We start from the raw sequence: 19,400 nt of genomic DNA, 5'->3' as shown, positions 1-19,400 counted from the left end.
TAATCAACATTTACTAATATCAAACATAATAAGTAAACATCTCACCATTAAGATATGATTTAATCGATTAGAATGATGCATAATCACTAATTCACAACGACAGCTAAGATAAATAATCTTCTTCCACATCCAAAGAAATCAAACCTCAAAAGTTTAGTTATGTAAAATGTAAAAAGGTACTAATGAACTTGTTCTTAGGACAAACTTGCATCTGTAAAACCAACAGAATCAGCTGGTACGAAAACTTCTCTACATAAAAACGCAAACAGCTTAGCGAGCATACGCAGCAGAGTTTATAAGGAATGTTTTCTATAGAGGGACCATCTCGAGATCATTGTGTTGGCTTTTGGCAGATGATGGAGATGAAGAGGAAGACGATGATGAAGAAGCGTCTTTTCTCTCTTCGGTGTTCATCGCTTGAACTGGAGGAGGATCCATGGTAGTTGAAGATGAAGCATCTGCATCAGAGAGATGATTCTTCATCTCCCTGTGTTCTTGACACAAGGCACACCAATGCAAGCAACAGTGAACCATGCAATGATCACACGGCGCATTCTGCAAACAAAATGATCAAATTCAGAGATCATAGAGAATGATCTGATGTGGGTGGTTTTAGTTTTTTACCTTGAGATGATACTTCTTCTGGAGTTCTTGGCGGAACAATCCAGAGTAGATTCCACACATCCACCACGCAAAGAAGAGGCCTTCGCATATCACGACTGTTGTTTGAGGATCAATGTAGCCACTGAAGAGTGCGGTCACAGCTGCAAGTGCCATTCCTCCCTCGACACAGACTGCATGGCACACGCATGGTTGGGTCCAAGGAATCTCATCCCTCACAGCTTCAATGTTACGCCCATACAGCACACAGGGGCAAAAGAGACCAGTCCTGCCTGCAAAACCATACAAAGAGCAATCAAAAGTGTCCACTTAGGTAATTATCTCCCATTAACTTAGAGGCATATCAAACTCTACAATGGAACGTGAAACACGTTACTAAGGATCATAAGCTACAAAAGAAAGAGGAAGGCCTCACAGCTCTCTGGGTCTTCAGCACAACCAAAAATGCCGGTGGTCCAGTTTTCATCAGAAGGGGGTTCATAGGTTTCAGGCAGAACTTGCATACATTCATGGCACTTGCGAACATTCAACTGTAAACAAAATTTCAATAATCAGGTCAGATCAGCAGTATAAATATGTCACACTACAATGACTCACGTAATAAGAAAAAAAGAAGAATGGTGTCTATGGAGTTTCTTCCATCCATCACACATTCTCACAAGGAAGATAAGCTTAAACCAAAATTTCAAAACAAGTTGTGCCAAAAAAAAAAAAGAAATCGCCAAGTTTCAGGATCTAATGCACGACAGATCACGATTGATCGGAGCAGTCTGGATCATCAGAGACTAGTTACACCTCATCCACAATCAAAACACTAACACGATTCCATCTCCTTCACCTCATCCACACAAACAACATTCGGAGTCAACAGGTGATATCAAAACCACACATATCGAAAACTATTCCGATTACGATACAGATCTGAAAGGAATAATTGATCGGAGTTCTAAAGAGAAGTGCGTTCGGCTAAATGCAGAGAGATAGAGAGAGATTGTCACCTGAGGAACATCTATGGGCTGGTTGAGTTCGCCGGGGGTGATATCTTCCACAGGAGCCTGCTCTTTCCTCAATTTCACGTAACGCGAAGCGGCGCTTCCCTCCGCCATCGAAACCGGTCAAGAGATTTGAACGAACGAACGAGGAATGTCTCTGAAAATGCAAATCTAATCGCAGAAGGACGTTTTGTTTCGAAATGCGTGAGTCGTCGTGACCCGTCCGTCTAATTAACCCATGTGATGAAGTCTTTGATGTATCCATCCATGATTAAGGAAACAAATCTATTTAAAATAAAGAAAAAAATCTTAAAAATGGACATCACGTCGTCGTTTTAACCGCTTAAGACGTTGAGCACCTTAATAGCTCTTTAGAGAAAAGTTTCAATGGTTCATAGAAAGCTGATAACAACAACAGACTGTCCTCAATATCCAAATGGTACAAAAGGTAAACAATATTCAAGGTGTAAAATGTTGCTCAAAAAAAAAAAAATTCAAGGTGTAAACAAGAATCAGATATCACTAGCACAGAACAAAAGAAGATATTCATGATCGTTTCTCAGGCGCTGATGATCAAGACATCCAGTGCTTTGGAGCCATCATCAGTTCACGGTCTGCACCAGAGCCTTGAGATGCGATCTTTTGAATCCGAGATGAGAATTCCTCTGCCTGTTGTCAAGTTACACAATTGTATAGTTTAGAAGTTAACCAACAAAATAAAAGTAACAAAAACTTACTTTCTCATCAATCCACATCAAGGAACTGAGTTGATTGTTCAAGATCCTGACTACTACGTCCAATGCATTCATCCCATCAACTGCTTCTAGTTCTCCACCCTATTTCACATACACACACGATAGAGTTACGTTGTTGTTCTTGTAATAAGTAAAAGTCACAATAGCATACGATCATGTATGTTCTTCACAGGAAAAGGAAAAGCGTATGATGTATGTCCACAAGACAAGACAAGTAAAACTTACAATAGCATATGATAAGTTATCAAGTATGTATGTTCACAGGACGAGTAAAAGTTACAATAGCATATGATAGGTTATGATGTATGTTCACATTAAAGGGAATAGTGTATGATTTAATAACGCCTACCTGGTTTGCATTTACGGATTGTATTATCGATCTGATTTGTTCAGTCATATGCTCCAGTTCTCTTTCTACAAGCTCAGACTGTTCATACCTGAAAAAATGAAAACAACTCTATCTTGTAAAAAGCATAGATCAAGCAAGGATGTCAAGCAAATGATTTGATCTTCACAACAATTTAGAATAATATGAATGCAGAAAGGTAATGGTTGTGTAAAGACTTGGGAGTTCTCACATTGCATCTCTTGTTGATGCTGCTTCATCGTCAAGAAGCGATTTGCGCTCGTCATTATATATACGCTCAGCCTCTTCCTCCATGCTTAGCAAAGCTTTGTCAACCTGGACACACAAGTAGAGAATCCAGATATATTAACATAGCGACTTACCCATTTTCGAATCAAAACATATATACAGTCATGCACATTAGAATAGCGCAAAAATGATGCACACTGCACGTTACAGATTCACATAAGATGATATTAGTTTTACTGCATACCTCTTGTTGATGAGTGTCGATTAATTCCAGCTGTCTTTCCAAACTAGACTGTGTTTCAACCACTTTTGCAACTTCAATCTATTTGTTGAGCAAGGACACAAAAAGTATGAGCTAACATACATATTCAGATGTAAGCTTAGAACAATGTCTTTGAAGATTAAAAAGAGAAGAATCCAAGAGACTCCACCTCAAGCCTCAAAAGAACATCACGGTTCTGCAGGATCCGCTTATCCCATTCAGCTATCGCATTTGCCTGTTTCCTGAATCTCCCTGTACGCTCCTCCAGCTCAGTATTCCATTCCTTGATAATCTTCAAAACGCCAAAGAAACACATTTGAAACATTAGATAAAATATAACAAATCAAGAAAATAATAAATCATATATCTACCTCCTCAACAGTTTTGCCAGTTATTTCAGATGGTAGCTTGGGAGCAGCAGCCACTGGAGCTGCAACAGATGTGCTTGTCCTACAAACCAGAAACACATAAAAGGATATATCAGCTACAAACAAATAATGGTGAAGGCAGATATAGCCTGTATAACTCATATATGAAAAGAGCAGAGACATTACCCACTAGTGGAAGCCACAACAAGAGATGTCTGCGTTGTAGTAGCAGTAGTTGGTGTTGTTTGGGGTACAGCAAAAGCAGTAGTTGCAGCGGCAGAAGTGGAGCTGGTAAACCCAAATGCTGGAGCAGAGGAAGTAGCCGGAGTGCTGTTGGCTGCAGATGAACCCACACCAAAAGAAGGAAAGGTCGTTGTAGAGGCTGCAGCTGAGGAAGATGGTGCACTAGTGGCAGCAGGAGTCGAAGAGGACGTGGTGGTGGTGGTGGTTGCTATAGAGAACAGTGCTGGGGATGTGGTGGATGCAGGAGCTGAGCTTGCGGGTGTAGCAAATGAGAATGAGGAAGATGACGAAGTCGTTTGTGAAGGAGCGGAAGGGGAGATAGCAGGGGTGGAACTTCCTGTGCTTTTCGAGAAAGAGAGTCCGGTAGAAGCAGAGAACGGAGAAGCCAAGGGATTGGTTATAGTGGAGGAAGTGTTGTTGGTGGAAAATCCAAACTGGGATGGTGAAGAAGCTGCTGCTGCGCCTGACAAGGAAGACGATCCGAAGATGGCCTGAGTCGAACCGGTGGCTCCAAAGATTGACGGTGAGGAGCCAGAGGCTGATGACGCGGCCGAGCCAAAGATTGACTGTGAGGTGCCAGAGGCTGATGAGGATCCAAACATTGAAGGTGTGGAGCCAGGGGCTGATGAGAACGGAGCCGCAGCGCCGAACATTGAAGGTGTGGAGGCGGTGGCTGAAGATTGTGCGCCGAATAGAGAAGCGGTTGAGGCAGGTACAGATGAGGATGTGGCGAAGAGAGGAGAACTCGAGCTGGCTGCAGATGAAGGAGCGGAGAATAAGGATGAGGAAGATCCAAAGAGTGGCGCTGAACCACTGGCAGGCGCTGCTCCGAAAGGAGATGGTGCTGAAACAGTCGCGGAAGAAGAAGAAGCGCCAGGCTGAGAAGCAGATGAAGTTACGAATCCGAAAGGAGAAGAACCAGGAGAAGCCGCAGAAGCATTGGTAGAAGATCCAAACAACGAGGGAGCAGAACCAGATGAAGACGCAGCAGAGGATCCGAACCCGAATCCGGTGGATGCGGGTGCTCCGAATCCAAACGATGGAGTCGTGGAGGAAGCAGGAGCCGTTACGGTAGATGCGGTGGCTCCAAATCCAAACGGCGGAGTTGTGGAGGAAGCAGGAGCCGATGAGGTGGCTCCAAATCCGAACGATGGAGTTGTAGAAGCAGCAGGAGCCGAAGCGGTGGCTCCAAATCCAAACGACGGAGTTGTGGAGGAAGCAGGAGCCGATGCGGTGGCTCCGAATCCGAACGATGGAGTTGTAGAGGAAGCAGGAGCAGCCTGTGCGGTGGAACCGAATCCAAATCCGGTGGACTGATTGAAGGAGAAAGCTAACGGAGATGAGGTGGATGAAGCAGACGAGGAGCTCGCGGCGGAGGAAGATCCGAACAAGGATCCTCCACCGGTGTTCGATTGACCAAACGAAAACCCAGACATTGCGATTCTCTCGTTAATCTCTCCACCGGAGCTAGGGTTTGAAGGTTGTTGCTTCGCTTCACTTCCCCGGCGTTTGAAAACTTAAGGTTTTTGCAAAAGAGACTCTCTGATGCATAGAGAGGCTTTATGGTTAGTAGTGATGGAGCGTCGAGTCAACGCAACCATGAGTGTGGTCAAATGAGAGGGACAACCCAAACAAATGAAAATTAATAAACAGCTTCGAAAATTTCGGCCCGGCCCATTAAGTATTAATCAAAGCGACGTCGTGGCATCGAGCCTTAATCAAATTCTCGGTTTTGCCGAACCAAAAAAAAAAACAGTTCACCGCCAAAAGTCCTCACCACGTTAGTCGACGATGGAGTACCAACGGCGACTCGAAGCGGCGACCAACATCATACTCACCGCGAATTCGAAAGCAAGCCACGCGCCTCCCGATTGCAGAGAGTTCGGTGTCACAGCGACTCTAAAGCCTCACCAAGTCGAAGGAGTCTCTTGGCTTATACACAAATATCTCCTCGGCGTCAATGTCGTTCTCGGTAACTCTCCGATTCCGTTTCAGTATACTAACCGGAACTTTAAAAAGTTAAACCGATTCAATCAATTGTGTTTCGATTCTGATTGCAGGAGACGAGGTACCATTCCACCATCGTATTTTGAAAATGCTCTCTTTGTGAATTGTATCTATGTTTGAGTCTAATCTAAGGATTGAGCAGATGGGATTGGGGAAGACTCTACAAGCGATTTCGTTCTTGAGTTATCTGAAGTTTCATCAAGGATTGCGAGGGCCATTTCGTGAGTCAATGAGATCTGCTTCTTTAAGAGAAGTTCTTATGTTGTTTTGTGTTAATAATCTGTTTTGATTTTGGCAGTTGTGCTTTGTCCTTTGAGCGTGACGGATGGTTGGGTGGCAGAGATAAACAGGTTCACTCCAAAACTTGAAGTTATTAGGTATGTTGGTGATAAGGATTGCCGTAGGGATTTGCGTAAGGTGATGTATGATCATGTCAACAAGAGCTCTAAGGTGAGAGTAAAAAGTTTTTGTCTTTCTCTAGAACTTGGGGTTTAACAGCTGTGTGTATATTATATTTGTTCTTTTTGTTCTTTTTCAGGGATCTTTGTTGCCGTTTGATGTGTTGTTGACAACGTATGATATAGCATTGGTGGATCAAGACTTTCTTTCTCAGATTCCGTGGCAGTATGCTGTAATTGATGAAGCTCAAAGACTCAAGAATCCCAACAGTGTATGTTGCCTAACTAGAAAAATTCATTGAATTGTGAACTGAATGATAGATCATTGGTTGTAGATACTGTAGGAATTCAAGATTAAGTTCTACTTATTCTACACATCTCTTGTTAGCTGCTTATATGTATTTGTTATACCCATCCCTTTAGGCTTATATAGTTTAAACCTGTTTGGTGAGTACTTCAGTTTTACGCAAACTGGCTTTATGGACATCTGATCTTGGGCGCTTATTCTAAGAAAAAAAAGTTGTGTATGTCACAGGTTCTGTACAATGTGTTACTTGAACAATTTCTCATACCACGGCGTCTCTTGATTACTGGCACGCCTATTCAGAACAATCTTACCGAACTTTGGGCTCTCATGCATTTTTGCATGCCACTAGTTTTTGGGACTCTGGACCAGTTCCTTTCCGCATTCAAAGACACTGGCGAGTCTTTATCAGGTTTGCCTGCTCTAGCCTTTTTGTGCTCTGTGCACTCTGACGTTTATGTGTTGATGTTCAATCCAGAAGATGTAAAAGGGATCAACTAACATATGCATTCCGTCTGTTGTTTAAACAGGTCTTGATGCGTCAAATGTCAAGGAAACATATAAGAGTTTGAAGTTTATCTTAGGTGCCTTTATGCTACGGCGTACAAAATCTTTGCTAATTGAGTCTGGGAACCTGGTGCTGCCACCTCTCACGGAGCTAACTGTGTAAAGTCTTGTACTTTATCCCAGTAAAAGTATTTGCAGGTGGCTATCTATATTTTATTATTTTGTCTTTTTTTCATGATAGAATGGTTCCGCTCGTTAGTCTGCAAAAGAAGATATATATGTCAATATTGAGGAAAGAGCTTCCCGGGCTTCTCGCACTTTCTTCTGGAGCATCCACTCATACGTCTTTGCAAAATATTGTGAGCTCGTTTCTCGTGTTTACTATCAAGTAGCTCAAGTTGTTTCATAAATGCTTTTGTTATATTCACTGAAAGATATGCAATTTTTATTCATCTCTCGATCTGTTTCCTTGAGTAGGTGATACAGCTCAGAAAAGCATGTAGCCACCCTTACTTATTTCCAGGTATTGAACCGGAACCTTTTGAAGAGGGTGAACACCTCGCTCAGGTAATTTAAAGATTTATTAACTATCCAAACAATGCTTGCTAGTTGAAAAGTTTTGTACATTAACAATTGCGTTCTGACAGGCGAGTGGTAAGCTTTTAGTTTTAGACCAACTGCTCAAGAGGCTCCATGATATTGGACATCGTGTCCTCCTGTTTTCCCAAATGACCTCTACACTTGACATTCTTCAGGTTTCGTCATAGAGCTATTTTGTTTTCTATAACCCCTGTGCAGTGTAGCTTACACTGACATGTAGCTTATACCAAACACAGGATTTTATGGAGCTTCGTAAATATTCTTATGAGCGTCTTGATGGATCAGTACGGGCTGAAGAACGTTTTGCTGCGATCAAGAGTTTCAGCGCTAAAACAGAAAGAGGATTGGATTCTGAAGCTGATGCCAGCAATGCCTTTGTTTTCATGATCTCAACAAGAGCAGGGGGAGTCGGTTTGAATCTTGTTGCTGCTGACACTGTTCGTCATCTTTGGTCTTTTCCTTATTATTAAAATACATATGATTTGCTGGTAGTGCTTGTTTATAGTGTTCTTTAATATGCAGGTTATATTCTATGAACAAGATTGGAACCCGCAGGTGGATAAGCAAGCTTTGCAGCGAGCTCATCGGATCGGACAAATCAGTCACGTGCTGTCTATAAACCTCGTGTCTGAACACACTGTGGAAGAGGTCTGTGGTAGTGTTTCCAATCGCAAAGTCATCTGAATGTATTATCAAAATCTAAATATGTGTCTATTTCAGGTTATTTTGAGGAGGGCAGAGAGAAAGCTGCAGCTTAGTCATAACGTTGTGGGAGATACTACGGAAGATAAAGAAGAAGATCGTGGTGATTTGCGGTCCCTGGTGTTTGGTTTACAAAGGTTTGACCCTGAGGAGACTCACAACGAAGAATCTGATAACCTGAAAATGGTGGAAATCAGTTCTCTTGCTGAGAAAGTTGTTGCAATCCGTCAGAACGTTGAGCCGGATAAGGAAGCAAGAAAGTTTGAAATTAATACTAGTGAGACTCTGAGAGGAAGTTCATCATCTGCCGCTAGTGTGTATTCCGAGCTTGATGAAGCTTCGTACCTTTCATGGGTTGAGAAACTGAAGGAAGCAGCACGGTCAAGCAAGGATGAGAATGTTATGGAGTTGGGAGATAGAAAGAACGTGTCTGAGGAAAGACGTGAGAGAGTTGAAGCTGCGAGGAAAAAGGCAGAGGAAAAGAAGTTAGCCACTTGGGAAGAACATGGTTATGAGTCTTTGTCTGTGGAAGAGCCAATCTTCCCTGAGGACGTTGACTCTACTTCAGATGCAGGATCTGTTCAATTTGTATTTGGAGACTGTACGAATCCATCAACTGTCTCTCAGGAGCCAGCAATCATATTCAGGTAAACTTACACTTCAATTGTTCTACTAAGAAACCAAATCTTAACTAGCTCTGATACTTCCAAACACTGATGTATGGCAGCTGTGTTGATGACTCTGGAACCTGGGGGCGTGGAGGAATGTTTAATGCTCTGTCAAAACTGTCCAGTACTGTACCCGATGCGTATCACCGAGCATCTGAATTTAAAGACCTTCATCTTGGAGATGTGCATCTCATAAAAATTGATGGTAAGCAACTTTCTTTTACTCTATTTAGACTATATTTTCTTTTAGGTTTTCTAATAAATCCTTGTTGTGCAGACAATGATGAGCAACAAAACACAGAAGATAGCAAACGTCTTTGGGTGGCACTTGCAGTCACACAATCTTATAGACCGAAGCGTAAAGTCCCACGTAGTAGCATTTCGATTCCAGACCTTGAACGTTGCTTGGCCAAAGCTTCATTCTCAGCATCTCAGAGATCAGGTATATATAAAAAAACTTCAGTGCCTTACTTTTTAAACAAGTGTTCCCTAAGAGCTTAAACGTTTGGTTTCTTCATTCTGATAATGTCCTCTCTTTTAAAAAGCTTCACTACACATGCCACGTATTGGTTACCAAGACGGATCAGATAGATCTCAATGGTACACTGTTGAACGTCTTCTGCGCAAGTACTCATCCATCTTTGCCGTCAAGATATTCGTGTAAGTGTTTCATCATCTTTTCCTCTATTAGAAAAATCAGAAAGCAAGGTTCATCGTGTTGCGTTCTTGCAGGTACTATTACCGTCGATCTCCCTGATGCTCTCAGCTCGAGTCTCCTCTTGGTCTTTGTTAAGTAACATACTAACATTGTGGAAGAAGGTTGTAATGTACAAGAAAGCGGTACGGTGTCGTTTTCTTCTCTGTTGTTTGTAAGGCATATAGTTGGGCCCATCAGTAGCCCATTGTATGCTAAATCTTATATATTCGCCTAGTCTCATCTTGACATCTGTGGCAATTTACACGTGTTGCGTTCACACAGCCTCTTGTTCCACGCGGTTATTATTATATATAAATAAATAAATAAATCACGTTTTATTTATTTGTTTATTCGAGAGGTTTCTTTTTATTTTTTTTTTACCCGGGGGCTCCTTGTGCGTATGTTTCGCTTTGATCCCACATTCCTTAAGCTCCAGGTACCAATTCACGCTTCTCGAATCTCTTAAACTTGATTCTTCTTCCCCGAATCGATTCTTCGCGATTTTTGGATTGTTGTTTCGGATCCGGTGATCATCAACCTCGTTTGATTAACTGTAATCGATGGGAGAATCTTGGGTTTCGTGTTAATTGGTAAACTTTAGCTTCTAATTTTTCAATTTCATGTTTTTTTTAATCAGTAATCGAGACTCTTCTTCCCGCTTGATTCCTACGTTTAGGAACCCCCAAGTTTTGAAACTGTGTATGTGTGTTTGTGTATGTTGTTAGAAACTGATCAGAATGGGAGAAGCTGGTCGGCCGAGAGAGGGAGAATCTACGGCGCCTCTAGCTGTAAGTATTGTGACTTCATTTATGCTCATAGTAACCATTAAACCATCTATCTATGCACGAGACCCCTTTACTATCAGCAGTCTTTTTTTTGGTGAGAATAGGGGGATGAAACTGGGGACAACGTGGCTGCGCCACAACTGTTTACTTCTTTACCAGCTCTTAATGAAGCCGCTTCTTATATAAACCAAGCAACCTCTTACTTTGGGAGCTGTTTCTCTGACTATTCAGGTACCCCTTTGTTTCCCTCTGTTGATAATGTACTGAGCTTACCTTTTGCAACGTTCGTCTGCTAGGCTTTCATTGTGGAAACGAGCTTTGGACTTATTGTATGGCTTTTTGTGTCTTTTTATTTCACACATTGCATAACTCAGGCTTCCGCTGTTTTTTTTTTTTCATTGTTTTCTTCAGTAGAGTACGGTGGTCAAGATTCGTGTAATTCTCTTTCCCACCCCCATGAGTTGCTACGATCAACAACGGGAGCTGATGGGAGTTCTCCAGTAAGCGTATGCGTTACTCCTGGTCAGAGGTGTTCAACTTCTTCAGAGGCATCTACTTCTTCAGCCAGTAGTCCATCAAGGGAATCTACAGAGACTCTGTCGCAGGCATCAAATGCGATAGTGACATCGAATGGCTTAGGAAGTTTTTATGGAATTTCGATGTTCCAAGGGTATGTATCTTTTGTATGACAGATACCAACACTGCTTCTGCTATTGGATGATCCATCTTATTTTTTCTTTTTATCAGGCTCATTGAGCGGGCACGAAGGACTGTCCGTGGCTCGGCAGATGACATAGGATGGTTACAGCGTGACCCTGAGATGCCTCCTGTTGAAGATGGAACTGATAGGTTCAATAAAATCCTCGAAGACATTGGGTATGTAATCACTTAGTTGCATGCTTTGGTCTTTGAACTATGCTGTTCGATATCTTGTTTTTACTAAATGGTTCCGTTGATTGGGTTTTCATTTCCAGGCATGGTGTACACAGGCTACCAAATACTCTGGTGTATTTGTTGGTTCCAGGTATCACTACATATTTTTCCCCCATCCATCCACTTAGCCTTCTTAACTGCATATCGCAGGATGCATATAATTTTTTTGTAAAAAAAACCAAAATTTTCAGGTCTTTTCAGCAATCATGGACCTTTATATTTTGTGGATACGAAAACGAAATTCTCAAAGATGGGTTTGGCCTGTCATATTGCAAAGATTCACAGCGAGGTAATCATTAAATACAGTTTGGTTTGTTGTATGTAGCATACTGATAGATATATGGAAACAATGTTTATATATCAGTCTTCGGTTGAGAAGAACGCGAGAGAGATAAAGGAATACATAGAGGAACTCTGTTGGGGATCTAATAAAAAGGTTCTACTTCTTGGGCATAGCAAAGGAGGCATAGATGCAGCGGCTGCTTTATCACTATACTGGCCTGATCTAAAGGATAAAGTCGCTGGGTTAGTATTGGCACAGAGTCCTTACGGTGGAAGCCCAATAGCTACCGATATCCTCCGCGAGGGCCAACTCGGTGATTACGTCAATTTGAGAAAGCTCATGGAGATTATGATCTCCAAAGTCATAAAGGTTTGCAAACAACTCTCTCTTCTTGATCTAAACAAAAGCATTTCAGATTGTGTGATCTTTCTGATGAAATTCTTTTTGTGAAGGGTGACATTCAAGCTTTGGAGGATTTAACTTACGAGAGGAGAAAAGAGTTCTTGAAGAATCACCCGCTTCCCAGAGAACTCCCCACGGTTTCGTTCCGCACAGAAGCTAGCATTAGCCCAGCGGTTCTCGCCACTTTATCACACGTGGCGCACGCTGAGCTTCCTCTCACGAACCAAGCAACAAAACTCCCGGTGGTGATGCCGCTTGGTGCTGCAATGGCTGCTTGCGCTCAGCTGCTTCAAGTCAGATACGGAGAGAAGAGTGACGGGCTGGTGACTTGCTGCGACGCAGAGGTTCCTGGCTCCGTGGTGGTTAGACCAAAGCGTAAATTAGACCATGCGTGGATGGTGTACTCGTCGCTGAACGAGCTTCCTTTAGAAGCTGATGCTGCTCAAGTCTGTGAAGCTCTCTTGACTTTGCTTGTTCAAGTTAGAGGAAGAGAAGCAACGTAACGATTGATTTATAACGTTCTTCGTACCACATCATATAAACTTACATTTGTGTTCTTTCTACTCTGGTCTCAACACTATGGTGTAATCTGTAATGTATTGTCTTTGTATTCGTTTGATTTTCATGTTGATTAATTTAAATTCTACGATTTGTTTTGTGTTTTTTTATTTTATTTTTGTATTACCGAAGATTTTAAGAAAGTGATTAGAATCATTTAATTAACGAGTTGAGATGTAATTAAAACAAAGATATGTTATTGTTGAGCTAATTACCCCAGATCGTACGGCTGAGATCGTTTCAGATTCTATGGACGGCCATATATTTGTATTTCCAGAATTACCCCTCAGATATTCACAAAACTACTTCATCAAACCTTTTAGGAGAATTAAACTTCATCTCTCCTTTGTTTTCTCTCTTTGAGTGCTGTGTGTTCGCGTGGGAGTGCTTTTGCAGCATCAGTCGAACAAATGATCAGAGAAGAAGGTCTCTGTGTAAGAGAAAACTAGAGTTTGAGGTTTGAATTATATTCCTTTTCTTTATTCTTGGGGGGGGGGGGGGAGCTGGAGCAGTTGAATTGTTCTTGGTTTGAATCAATTACCCTAGCTTGGTTAGTGAATGATATAGATCGTCTAGGGTTTTGAAAGTTTGGGTTTGTGTGTTGTTGTGGAGAGTTTCCTCCACTCAATCTGATGTGAGAGAAAAGCTTTGTCCTTTCCGATTATTAGGGCTTCTGAATGACGAGCACAGGCGAGCCTGACCGTAAAAAACGTCACTTTAGCTCCATATCACCCACGGAGGCTGCAGCCGCCGTTAAGAAACAGCCCTTCTTTTGGCCCTCCTCCGAAGACAAGGTTCTCCCTTTGTGCATGCCCTTGCACATATATCTATAGCTGACTAATCTTAATCAATGATTCTGCCTCTTTAAGAGTTTGGTTCTTGTTTGATACAGCTTGATACTGCAGTCCTTCAGTTTCAAAACTTGAAGCTATCGCAAAAGCTAGAGGCTCATCAGGTGGAGTGTTCTATTCTTGAAGATAGGCTTTCTCAGATCAAGGATAAACAGTTGCCGTACAGTTCCAGTTTGAAGACTGTTCATAAGTCTTGGGATAAGGTAACACTCTATCTTGCTTTGCCTTCTAACATAAACTTGAATCTAACTAATGTTTTTGTAGCAGCTTACAGATGCAGTGGAGTCATGCTCCGTTCGTGTGAGTGGTTCTAGCAGTGGGTCTGTAAACAAGGAGGGTATGAACTGCTTAGCCAGACTCTTTCTACCTTCTGTTGATGCTAGGACCTAGTTTGAATCCGGTGTTATATATGATACTCACATGTCTTGTTGACGCAGATGTGTCTTCTCCGGATATTAAAGACGATTTCATCAACCGGCTACTTGAAACTGGTGCCACTGAGAGCTCCTCATCCAGTATCTGCTCGAATGGGATGGAAGAAAATAGAGGGAATAATACATCAAGTCAGGTGAAGCAAACATTGCATAACCTAGTAGCTGCGACTAATGGTGTAAGGTGTCTGAAGGATGAACTGTATCCCACAGTTCTCAGAACCGGTATTGCTTTACTTCCACTACAATTGATTTTCAGCTCTTTATTATTACTTTAATATTGCATTCCATTCTAGATTTGTGTGGTCAGCAGCTAGCGCTGAATGAGTTGGAATCAGAAGTTAAAAGTTTCAGAGTGGCTCTAGATGATGTACTTGTGAAGTTCAAATCACTTTCGAGAGAATTGCAGAGCTATCGAGATGCCGATGCTAGAGTTAGAGCTGACCTTAAACGCATAAGAGGTAGCTACTTAGTCTCTGTAGCTAAAGTTTAGAACTCTACATGCGTTCTCAAAGATTATCACATTTTGATTGCTACATGAGCTGACATTATACTTTACTTGGTTGTTCGTGAAGGGGAGCTAGAGGATGAGGTCGTGGAGCTTCAACAATGTAATGGTGACTTGTCGGCACTGAGAGCGGAAAGGGATGCAACAGCAGGGGCGTTCTTCCCGGTGCTGAGCCCTGGGAATAAGCTTGCTAGTAGCGAGAAGACAAGAGATAAACAAAGGGATCTGCAAGACATGGAAAGGGTTCTAAAAGAGTTAACGGTGATATTTCCTTCTTTTTTTTTTTGGTTTTTGTGTGTTTCATTGAGGAGTGTTGGTTTGATAGCAGCCTGGATTTTGTAGGTCCTAGCTTCAAGCAGGCTACAAGAGCTAAAAGATCTTCATGAGGAGAGGACAAAGATTCTTGAAAAAGTTAGCATTTTGCAGGTAAGTTTATTGATTTAATTAGAGTATCTACTTGTGTGGAAAACTTGTGTAATGTAGCTTCTTCCTCTTGCTAGAACAAGTCAAAGTCTGTGAGGGGCATCTCATCTTCTCAAGCCTGCCTTTCTTTGAAAGACCAGCTGAAAAGATCTAAAGAAGCAGTGTTCAAGTATATGGCTTTGCTTGAGAAACTGCAGGTTATATATCTCTATTGCGGTTTTCATGAACGCATCTTTGTGATTGTATTGTGAAAGCTTATCTCCTCCATTCGGAAATTCTTCAGGTTGAAAAAGATAGTATTTTCTGGAAGGAAAGGGAATTGAACATAAAAAACGAACTTGTTGATGTTTCTCGAAGGATTGCTTCTGTTGCTGATTCTAGAATGGCTTCTTTAGACGTGGAGATACAGAAACAGCATGATGAGAAAGCGAGAATCAAGACTAGATTGGGAAACATTTCGAAAGAGCGAGGTAGAAAAGAACTCTTTGCAGATACGAAGGCGTTAGTGTCTTCGTTCCCAGGGGAAATGAGTTCCATGCGAAGTCAGCTAAGCAATTACAAAGAGACTGCTGGAGGTATTCATTCTCTGCGGGCTGATGCCCAGTCCCTCTCCGGGGTTCTATGTAGGAAGGTGAGCAATGATCTTGAACAATGTTATGCTGTTAATAGTTTGTGTTTTTTTTTTCTTACTTAATAAGGCGAATTGGTGAACAGGGAAAAGAGTGTGAAGCATTGCATCTGAGATCAGCTGGTTATGCTTCTCAGTTACGTGACCTGAATGCTACGGTATGATGCAGTACATTTTCCTTTTCAGTGTACTACCCATCACTTATATGTTAACGTTACTTGCATTATGTCAAACCTTGTTTGAAAAATATATATTTCTTGGAAGAAGTACTGTGAGAAGTCGGATTCACTATTTGAGATCTGTCATAATAATTTTTGGTTGGCGAAGATGTAGTTGTTATGCTCTTCATTTTTAAAACTAAGTTGAATCTGTCATGCAGGTTCGTGATCTGAAGAACAGTCACGAGGAGTTACAGTTGTTTCTGGACATGTTTAAACGCGAGTCCACTGATCCGAGGTAAGCAAAATCATATGTAGCAAAGATGATCGTTATCCAAGATTTGAAATGCTTAGAGACTAGTTTCCTTAGCCTCCCCTTCTATGTAGATGAGCTCTGTTTTTACGGTTTAATCAGATGAATCTCTTTTGTATGTGGTTAGGATTTGTTCATCTTCCTTTCTTGGCTGAACACTTGTTATTAAAATGCGCTTGGTGCATTGTGATATGGCAGGGACATAGCTGAAGCCAAGGAACAAGAGTACAGGGCCTGGGCTCATGTTGAAAGTTTGAAGACCTCCCTTGATGAGCAGAATCTCGAGCTGCGCGTTAAGGCAGCAAACGAAGCTGAGGCAGTATCACAACAAATGTTGGCTGCTGCGGAAGCTGAGATTGCTGATTTAAGACAGAGAATGGATGATTGCAAACGGTGAAAATAATCAATTACTCTTCGTATGCTTCGTATTGGCATTTCTCTTACAAGTATGTGTCTTTTTTTTTTGTCTCAGGGATGTGGCAAAGCATTCTGATGTCTTGAAATCCAAAAATGAGGAACATGGAACATATCTTTCTGAAATAGAGGTTTGCTTATGAAACTTCTTGTTTCTTTTGTTTCTAGCATGTGTTTTTAAAAAACTTGATGGTTGGGGTATCGATTTACAGTTAACTATCTTCTTTTAGACAATTGGAAGTGCCTACGAGGACATTGTACCACAAAACCAACAGCTTTTGCTTCAAGTCACTGAGAGGGATGACTATAACATCAAGGTATCCAAAACTCTTCTTCTTCTTTTTCACACTTAGCTGGAGATTTGATGATTTGTGTTAATGGGCATGGTCTGTTACTGTTTCAGCTTTTCTTGGAAGGCATAACTTCAAGGCAGATGCAAGATGCCCTGCTAATAGGTAAATACATCATGGATAAAGATATTCAGCAAGCCAGTGCATCAGCAAGTTTCCTCTCCAAGAGATCCTTAAGAATTGAAGATCAGGTAAATGTACTCAAATTGTAGAACCTCCTTGATTATCTTGACTTTTTGACTCGAATGTCTTTTTTTTTTATTGCAGATGAGGCTCTGCACAGATCAGTATCAGAGACTAGCGGAAGATAAATATCAGAAGTCAATCACTCTTGAGAATCTGCAAAAGAAGCGTGCAGATGTTGTGAATGGCTTGGAACAAGCTAGGTCAAAGCTGGAGGAGTCGCATTCTAGAGTTGAGAAAAGTCGGGTGGACTATGGAGCATTGGAACTTGAGCTGGAAACCGAAAGGTAAGTTAGTCAACACACACAGACACACAAGCAAGTGTTGGTTGATGAAGTGCATTTATGTATATATCAGGTTCAATAGGAGAAGGATAGAAGAGGACATGGAAACAGCCAAGAAGAAAGTTTCTCGTCTTAGGTCTCTGATAGAAGGATCCTCAGCCACTCAGAAACTCCGTCAAGAACTCAGTGAATTCAAAGAGATCTTGAAGTGTAAGGCCTGCAACGACCGCTCAAAAGAGGTAAAGAAAGACTCCTCACTCTGCTCAAATCTTTAATGAACTGTATGCGTGCTGATTTGGTTTTGGTCTTGTTAATAAATAAACTAAAGGTGGTGATCACGAAGTGCTTCCATTTGTTTTGCAACCCATGTGTGCAAAAGATCATAGGAACTCGACAGAGGAAGTGTCCAACTTGCTCAGCAAGTTTTGGACCCAACGATATCAAGCCTATCTACATATGATGATGATGATGCACATGGAACAAACTTTTTGTGTTTTTGTTTTTGTATTCTCAAACTACTCTTTGAAAACAAGTGAGGGAAAATTAGATAAATCATAGCTTATAAACCCATATTTACACTTAAGCTCATTTTATATAGGGAGCACATTTGTTCCAATATAGTTTTGCTTCCGCGTACTTTAAATACACTACTAACGTGTTCGTTTACATGTCATGCGACCTGCGACGCAGGTTGTTGTTCGTTTTGATGTCGCGCGACCAGTCGCGGGTTCCCATCTAAGTCGCCCGAAAAAACAGTGACTAAAAATTAAAAAAAAATTGATCGCGCGACTGGTCGCAGGTCGCAGATCGCAGGTCGCGCAACACGTAAACGAACATAGTTTTAGTCGCAGGTCGCAGGTTTAGTCGCAAGTCGCAGGTCGCGCGACACGTAAACGAACGTAATCTTAGTCGCAGGTCGCAGGTCGCGCGACACGTAAACGAACATGGTCTACACAAACAAGTAAGGATGTCTTGTTGGTCTAGTTGGTCTAGGCATAAACTCAAAATCAGTACTATTCGGGTTATACAAAAGTTCAGAACTGGTTTGTGTTCTACAATCCAATGTATTTTCGGATTTGGATTCCAATATGTTTTTTGGTTCGAAAATATCTGATTCGTACTTATTTTATAACCAAAACATAAGTAAATTGGTTTTTTCAGTTTTAAAATACTTATTTTTTACCTATTTTGTAACCAAAACATAAGTAAAATCGATTCGAAAATAAGAAAGGAACATCGACCGTGATCATTCAAAATCAAACGACAAGTAAACATATTTATTAATAGAAAGAAAACTAAATAAATGAAAGCATAAAACGAAAACCAAGTTCTCATGAAATGAGAAACATTGTTAAATGAAAAACAAAAATCTTCAAGTTTTAACCACCACCGCCACCTTCACCTTCCACTATCAACTTTTATGTAATAGAACTACCAATCTTCATGTAATAGATAACTATTAATGTTCAATATATCTTAGTGTATTTTGGATACATATTATGAATTGAGATCATGTTTGGTACAAGATCTTTGGGGTTTGGAATGTTTCGGGTTCTATCGAATATCCATTTAGGTTCGGATTCGGTTCGGTTTGGATAATACCTATAACCAAAAACACCATAAAACAAGATTCATTCGCTATTTATGTCCGTGTAGGTCGGTTCGGATTTATTTTTATCAGATTTGGTTTGGTTTTTTGGATTCGGTTTATTTGCCCAGCCCTATTTTGGGTATATAGAATAGGGAGGACTCGGACACTTCTAGTTGGTAACATTATTTCAGTGGTCTCAGGTTAAAGTGAATGTAGTCGTATGTTAATACGTGTAGAGAATTTTGATCCACATTTAATTTGGAACTACAGTTTGATCTGCACGCCCGCGCGGATATTTATTTTTACTTTTTATATAAATGAATATTATTTAAGAGTTTATTGGTTTATATTTTAAATATTTATCATATTTTAAAATTTTTATAAACACAACAATCAAATAGTTTACGTGCTGTAAAAAATAGTAACTCATGTCCGATACTAGACTTTCGAGAAATATTGATCTATTGATATGTTTGAATAATATTTCTTTTAACATGAAATTGTTTTTCAAATGTAATAAGAATTTAAATATTTTGATCAGATATGGGACATATGGTGAGATTTAGATACGCTAGAAAAGAATATT

General features: G+C 41.0%; 5 protein-coding genes across 11 annotated transcripts; 3 read left to right on the top strand and 2 right to left on the bottom strand.

Moving 5' to 3' along the window:
* Nucleotides 1-104: 104 nt before the first annotated feature.
* LOC106396296 (cell number regulator 6) lies at nt 105-2,137 on the bottom strand. Its single transcript, XM_013836646.3, has 4 exons — nt 1,620-2,137; nt 1,037-1,151; nt 625-893; nt 105-555 (listed from the first exon to the last, which is right to left on the bottom strand). The coding sequence occupies exons 1-4, from the start codon at nt 1,725-1,727 to the stop codon at nt 310-312; spliced, it is 738 nt and encodes a 245-aa protein (XP_013692100.1). The 5' UTR covers nt 1,728-2,137; the 3' UTR covers nt 105-309.
* LOC106396295 (nuclear pore complex protein NUP62) lies at nt 1,990-5,381 on the bottom strand. Its single transcript, XM_013836645.3, has 8 exons — nt 3,780-5,381; nt 3,597-3,675; nt 3,395-3,517; nt 3,208-3,285; nt 2,947-3,050; nt 2,718-2,805; nt 2,351-2,449; nt 1,990-2,282 (listed from the first exon to the last, which is right to left on the bottom strand). The coding sequence occupies exons 1-8, from the start codon at nt 5,270-5,272 to the stop codon at nt 2,187-2,189; spliced, it is 2,160 nt and encodes a 719-aa protein (XP_013692099.1). The 5' UTR covers nt 5,273-5,381; the 3' UTR covers nt 1,990-2,186.
* A 180-nt stretch (nt 5,382-5,561) lies between these two features.
* LOC106396276 (probable helicase CHR10) lies at nt 5,562-10,061 on the top strand. The gene is made up of 17 exons (XM_013836619.3): nt 5,562-5,808; nt 5,897-5,904; nt 5,986-6,064; nt 6,142-6,293; nt 6,382-6,513; nt 6,777-6,957; nt 7,076-7,211; nt 7,294-7,411; nt 7,530-7,619; nt 7,700-7,807; nt 7,889-8,089; nt 8,175-8,300; nt 8,373-9,001; nt 9,082-9,227; nt 9,300-9,464; nt 9,568-9,682; nt 9,755-10,061. Exons 1-17 carry the CDS (start codon nt 5,628-5,630, stop codon nt 9,777-9,779), a joined length of 2,592 nt encoding a protein of 863 aa, XP_013692073.1. The 5' UTR covers nt 5,562-5,627; the 3' UTR covers nt 9,780-10,061.
* Nucleotides 10,062-10,072: 11 nt separating this feature from the next.
* BNAC04G03890D lies at nt 10,073-12,771 on the top strand. 4 transcript variants are annotated; one of them, XM_048753386.1, is made up of 9 exons: nt 10,073-10,309; nt 10,445-10,507; nt 10,609-10,735; nt 10,919-11,174; nt 11,252-11,380; nt 11,479-11,528; nt 11,629-11,726; nt 11,802-12,089; nt 12,173-12,771. In XM_048753386.1, exons 2-9 carry the CDS (start codon nt 10,457-10,459, stop codon nt 12,623-12,625), a joined length of 1,452 nt encoding a protein of 483 aa, XP_048609343.1. In that variant the 5' UTR covers nt 10,073-10,309; nt 10,445-10,456; the 3' UTR covers nt 12,626-12,771. The 4 variants fall into 4 exon arrangements, with proteins under 4 accessions (XP_048609343.1, XP_013692076.1, XP_013692075.1 ...); XM_013836622.3 differs by having other exon boundaries at nt 10,916-11,174; XM_013836621.3 differs by having other exon boundaries at nt 10,079-10,155.
* Nucleotides 12,772-12,977: 206 nt separating this feature from the next.
* Nucleotides 12,978-17,841, top strand: LOC106396402 (E3 ubiquitin-protein ligase BRE1-like 1). 4 transcript variants are annotated; one of them, XM_013836784.3, is made up of 19 exons: nt 12,978-13,137; nt 13,349-13,474; nt 13,573-13,734; nt 13,799-13,868; nt 13,969-14,187; nt 14,259-14,423; nt 14,538-14,731; nt 14,813-14,896; nt 14,971-15,090; nt 15,177-15,524; nt 15,608-15,679; nt 15,901-15,977; nt 16,191-16,385; nt 16,465-16,537; nt 16,637-16,723; nt 16,810-16,947; nt 17,024-17,226; nt 17,297-17,462; nt 17,552-17,841. In XM_013836784.3, the coding sequence occupies exons 2-19, from the start codon at nt 13,358-13,360 to the stop codon at nt 17,681-17,683; spliced, it is 2,622 nt and encodes an 873-aa protein (XP_013692238.1). In that variant the 5' UTR covers nt 12,978-13,137; nt 13,349-13,357; the 3' UTR covers nt 17,684-17,841. The 4 variants fall into 4 exon arrangements, with proteins under 4 accessions (XP_013692238.1, XP_013692235.1, XP_013692237.1 ...); XM_013836781.3 differs by having other exon boundaries at nt 13,796-13,868; XM_013836783.3 differs by having other exon boundaries at nt 13,016-13,474.
* Nucleotides 17,842-19,400: the final 1,559 nt, after the last annotated feature.

This window comes from Brassica napus, chromosome C4, assembly GCF_020379485.1.
Source record: "Brassica napus cultivar Da-Ae chromosome C4, Da-Ae, whole genome shotgun sequence".
Classification (NCBI taxonomy): domain Eukaryota; kingdom Viridiplantae; phylum Streptophyta; class Magnoliopsida; order Brassicales; family Brassicaceae; genus Brassica; species Brassica napus.
The sequence above is the reverse complement of the archived record's forward strand: the minus strand, read 5'-3'. Positions and strand labels throughout refer to the sequence as shown.

Excerpts from the sequence above, each read along its gene's own strand:
- LOC106396296 (XM_013836646.3), bottom strand. The coding sequence starts at position 1,727 with ATGGCGGAGGGAAGCGCCGCTTCGCGTTACGTGAAATTGAGGAAAGAG. Across the intron at positions 1,152-1,619 it reads AGCCCATAGATGTTCCTCAG|TTGAATGTTCGCAAGTGCCA; the intron begins GTGACAATCTCT and ends TTTTGTTTACAG. Across the intron at positions 556-624 it reads AGAAGAAGTATCATCTCAAG|AATGCGCCGTGTGATCATTG; the intron begins GTAAAAAACTAA and ends TTTTGTTTGCAG.
- LOC106396295 (XM_013836645.3), bottom strand. The coding sequence starts at position 5,272 with ATGTCTGGGTTTTCGTTTGGTCAATCGAACACCGGTGGAGGATCCTTG. Across the intron at positions 3,676-3,779 it reads GTTGTGGCTTCCACTAGTGG|GACAAGCACATCTGTTGCAG; the intron begins GTAATGTCTCTG and ends TCTGGTTTGTAG. Across the intron at positions 3,286-3,394 it reads ATGTTCTTTTGAGGCTTGAG|ATTGAAGTTGCAAAAGTGGT; the intron begins GTGGAGTCTCTT and ends CTCAACAAATAG.
- LOC106396276 (XM_013836619.3), top strand. The coding sequence starts at position 5,628 with ATGGAGTACCAACGGCGACTCGAAGCGGCGACCAACATCATACTCACC. Across the intron at positions 7,412-7,529 it reads ATACGTCTTTGCAAAATATT|GTGATACAGCTCAGAAAAGC; the intron begins GTGAGCTCGTTT and ends TTCCTTGAGTAG. Across the intron at positions 8,090-8,174 it reads ATCTTGTTGCTGCTGACACT|GTTATATTCTATGAACAAGA; the intron begins GTTCGTCATCTT and ends TTTAATATGCAG.
- BNAC04G03890D (XM_013836620.3), top strand. The coding sequence starts at position 10,120 with ATGTTTCGCTTTGATCCCACATTCCTTAAGCTCCAG. Across the intron at positions 10,736-10,915 it reads CTGTTTCTCTGACTATTCAG|TAGAGTACGGTGGTCAAGAT; the intron begins GTACCCCTTTGT and ends TGTTTTCTTCAG. Across the intron at positions 12,090-12,172 it reads TGATCTCCAAAGTCATAAAG|GGTGACATTCAAGCTTTGGA; the intron begins GTTTGCAAACAA and ends CTTTTTGTGAAG.
- LOC106396402 (XM_013836781.3), top strand. The coding sequence starts at position 13,358 with ATGACGAGCACAGGCGAGCCTGACCGTAAAAAACGTCACTTTAGCTCC. Across the intron at positions 13,735-13,795 it reads TTCATAAGTCTTGGGATAAG|CAGCTTACAGATGCAGTGGA; the intron begins GTAACACTCTAT and ends ATGTTTTTGTAG. Across the intron at positions 14,897-14,970 it reads AAAAAGTTAGCATTTTGCAG|AACAAGTCAAAGTCTGTGAG; the intron begins GTAAGTTTATTG and ends TCCTCTTGCTAG.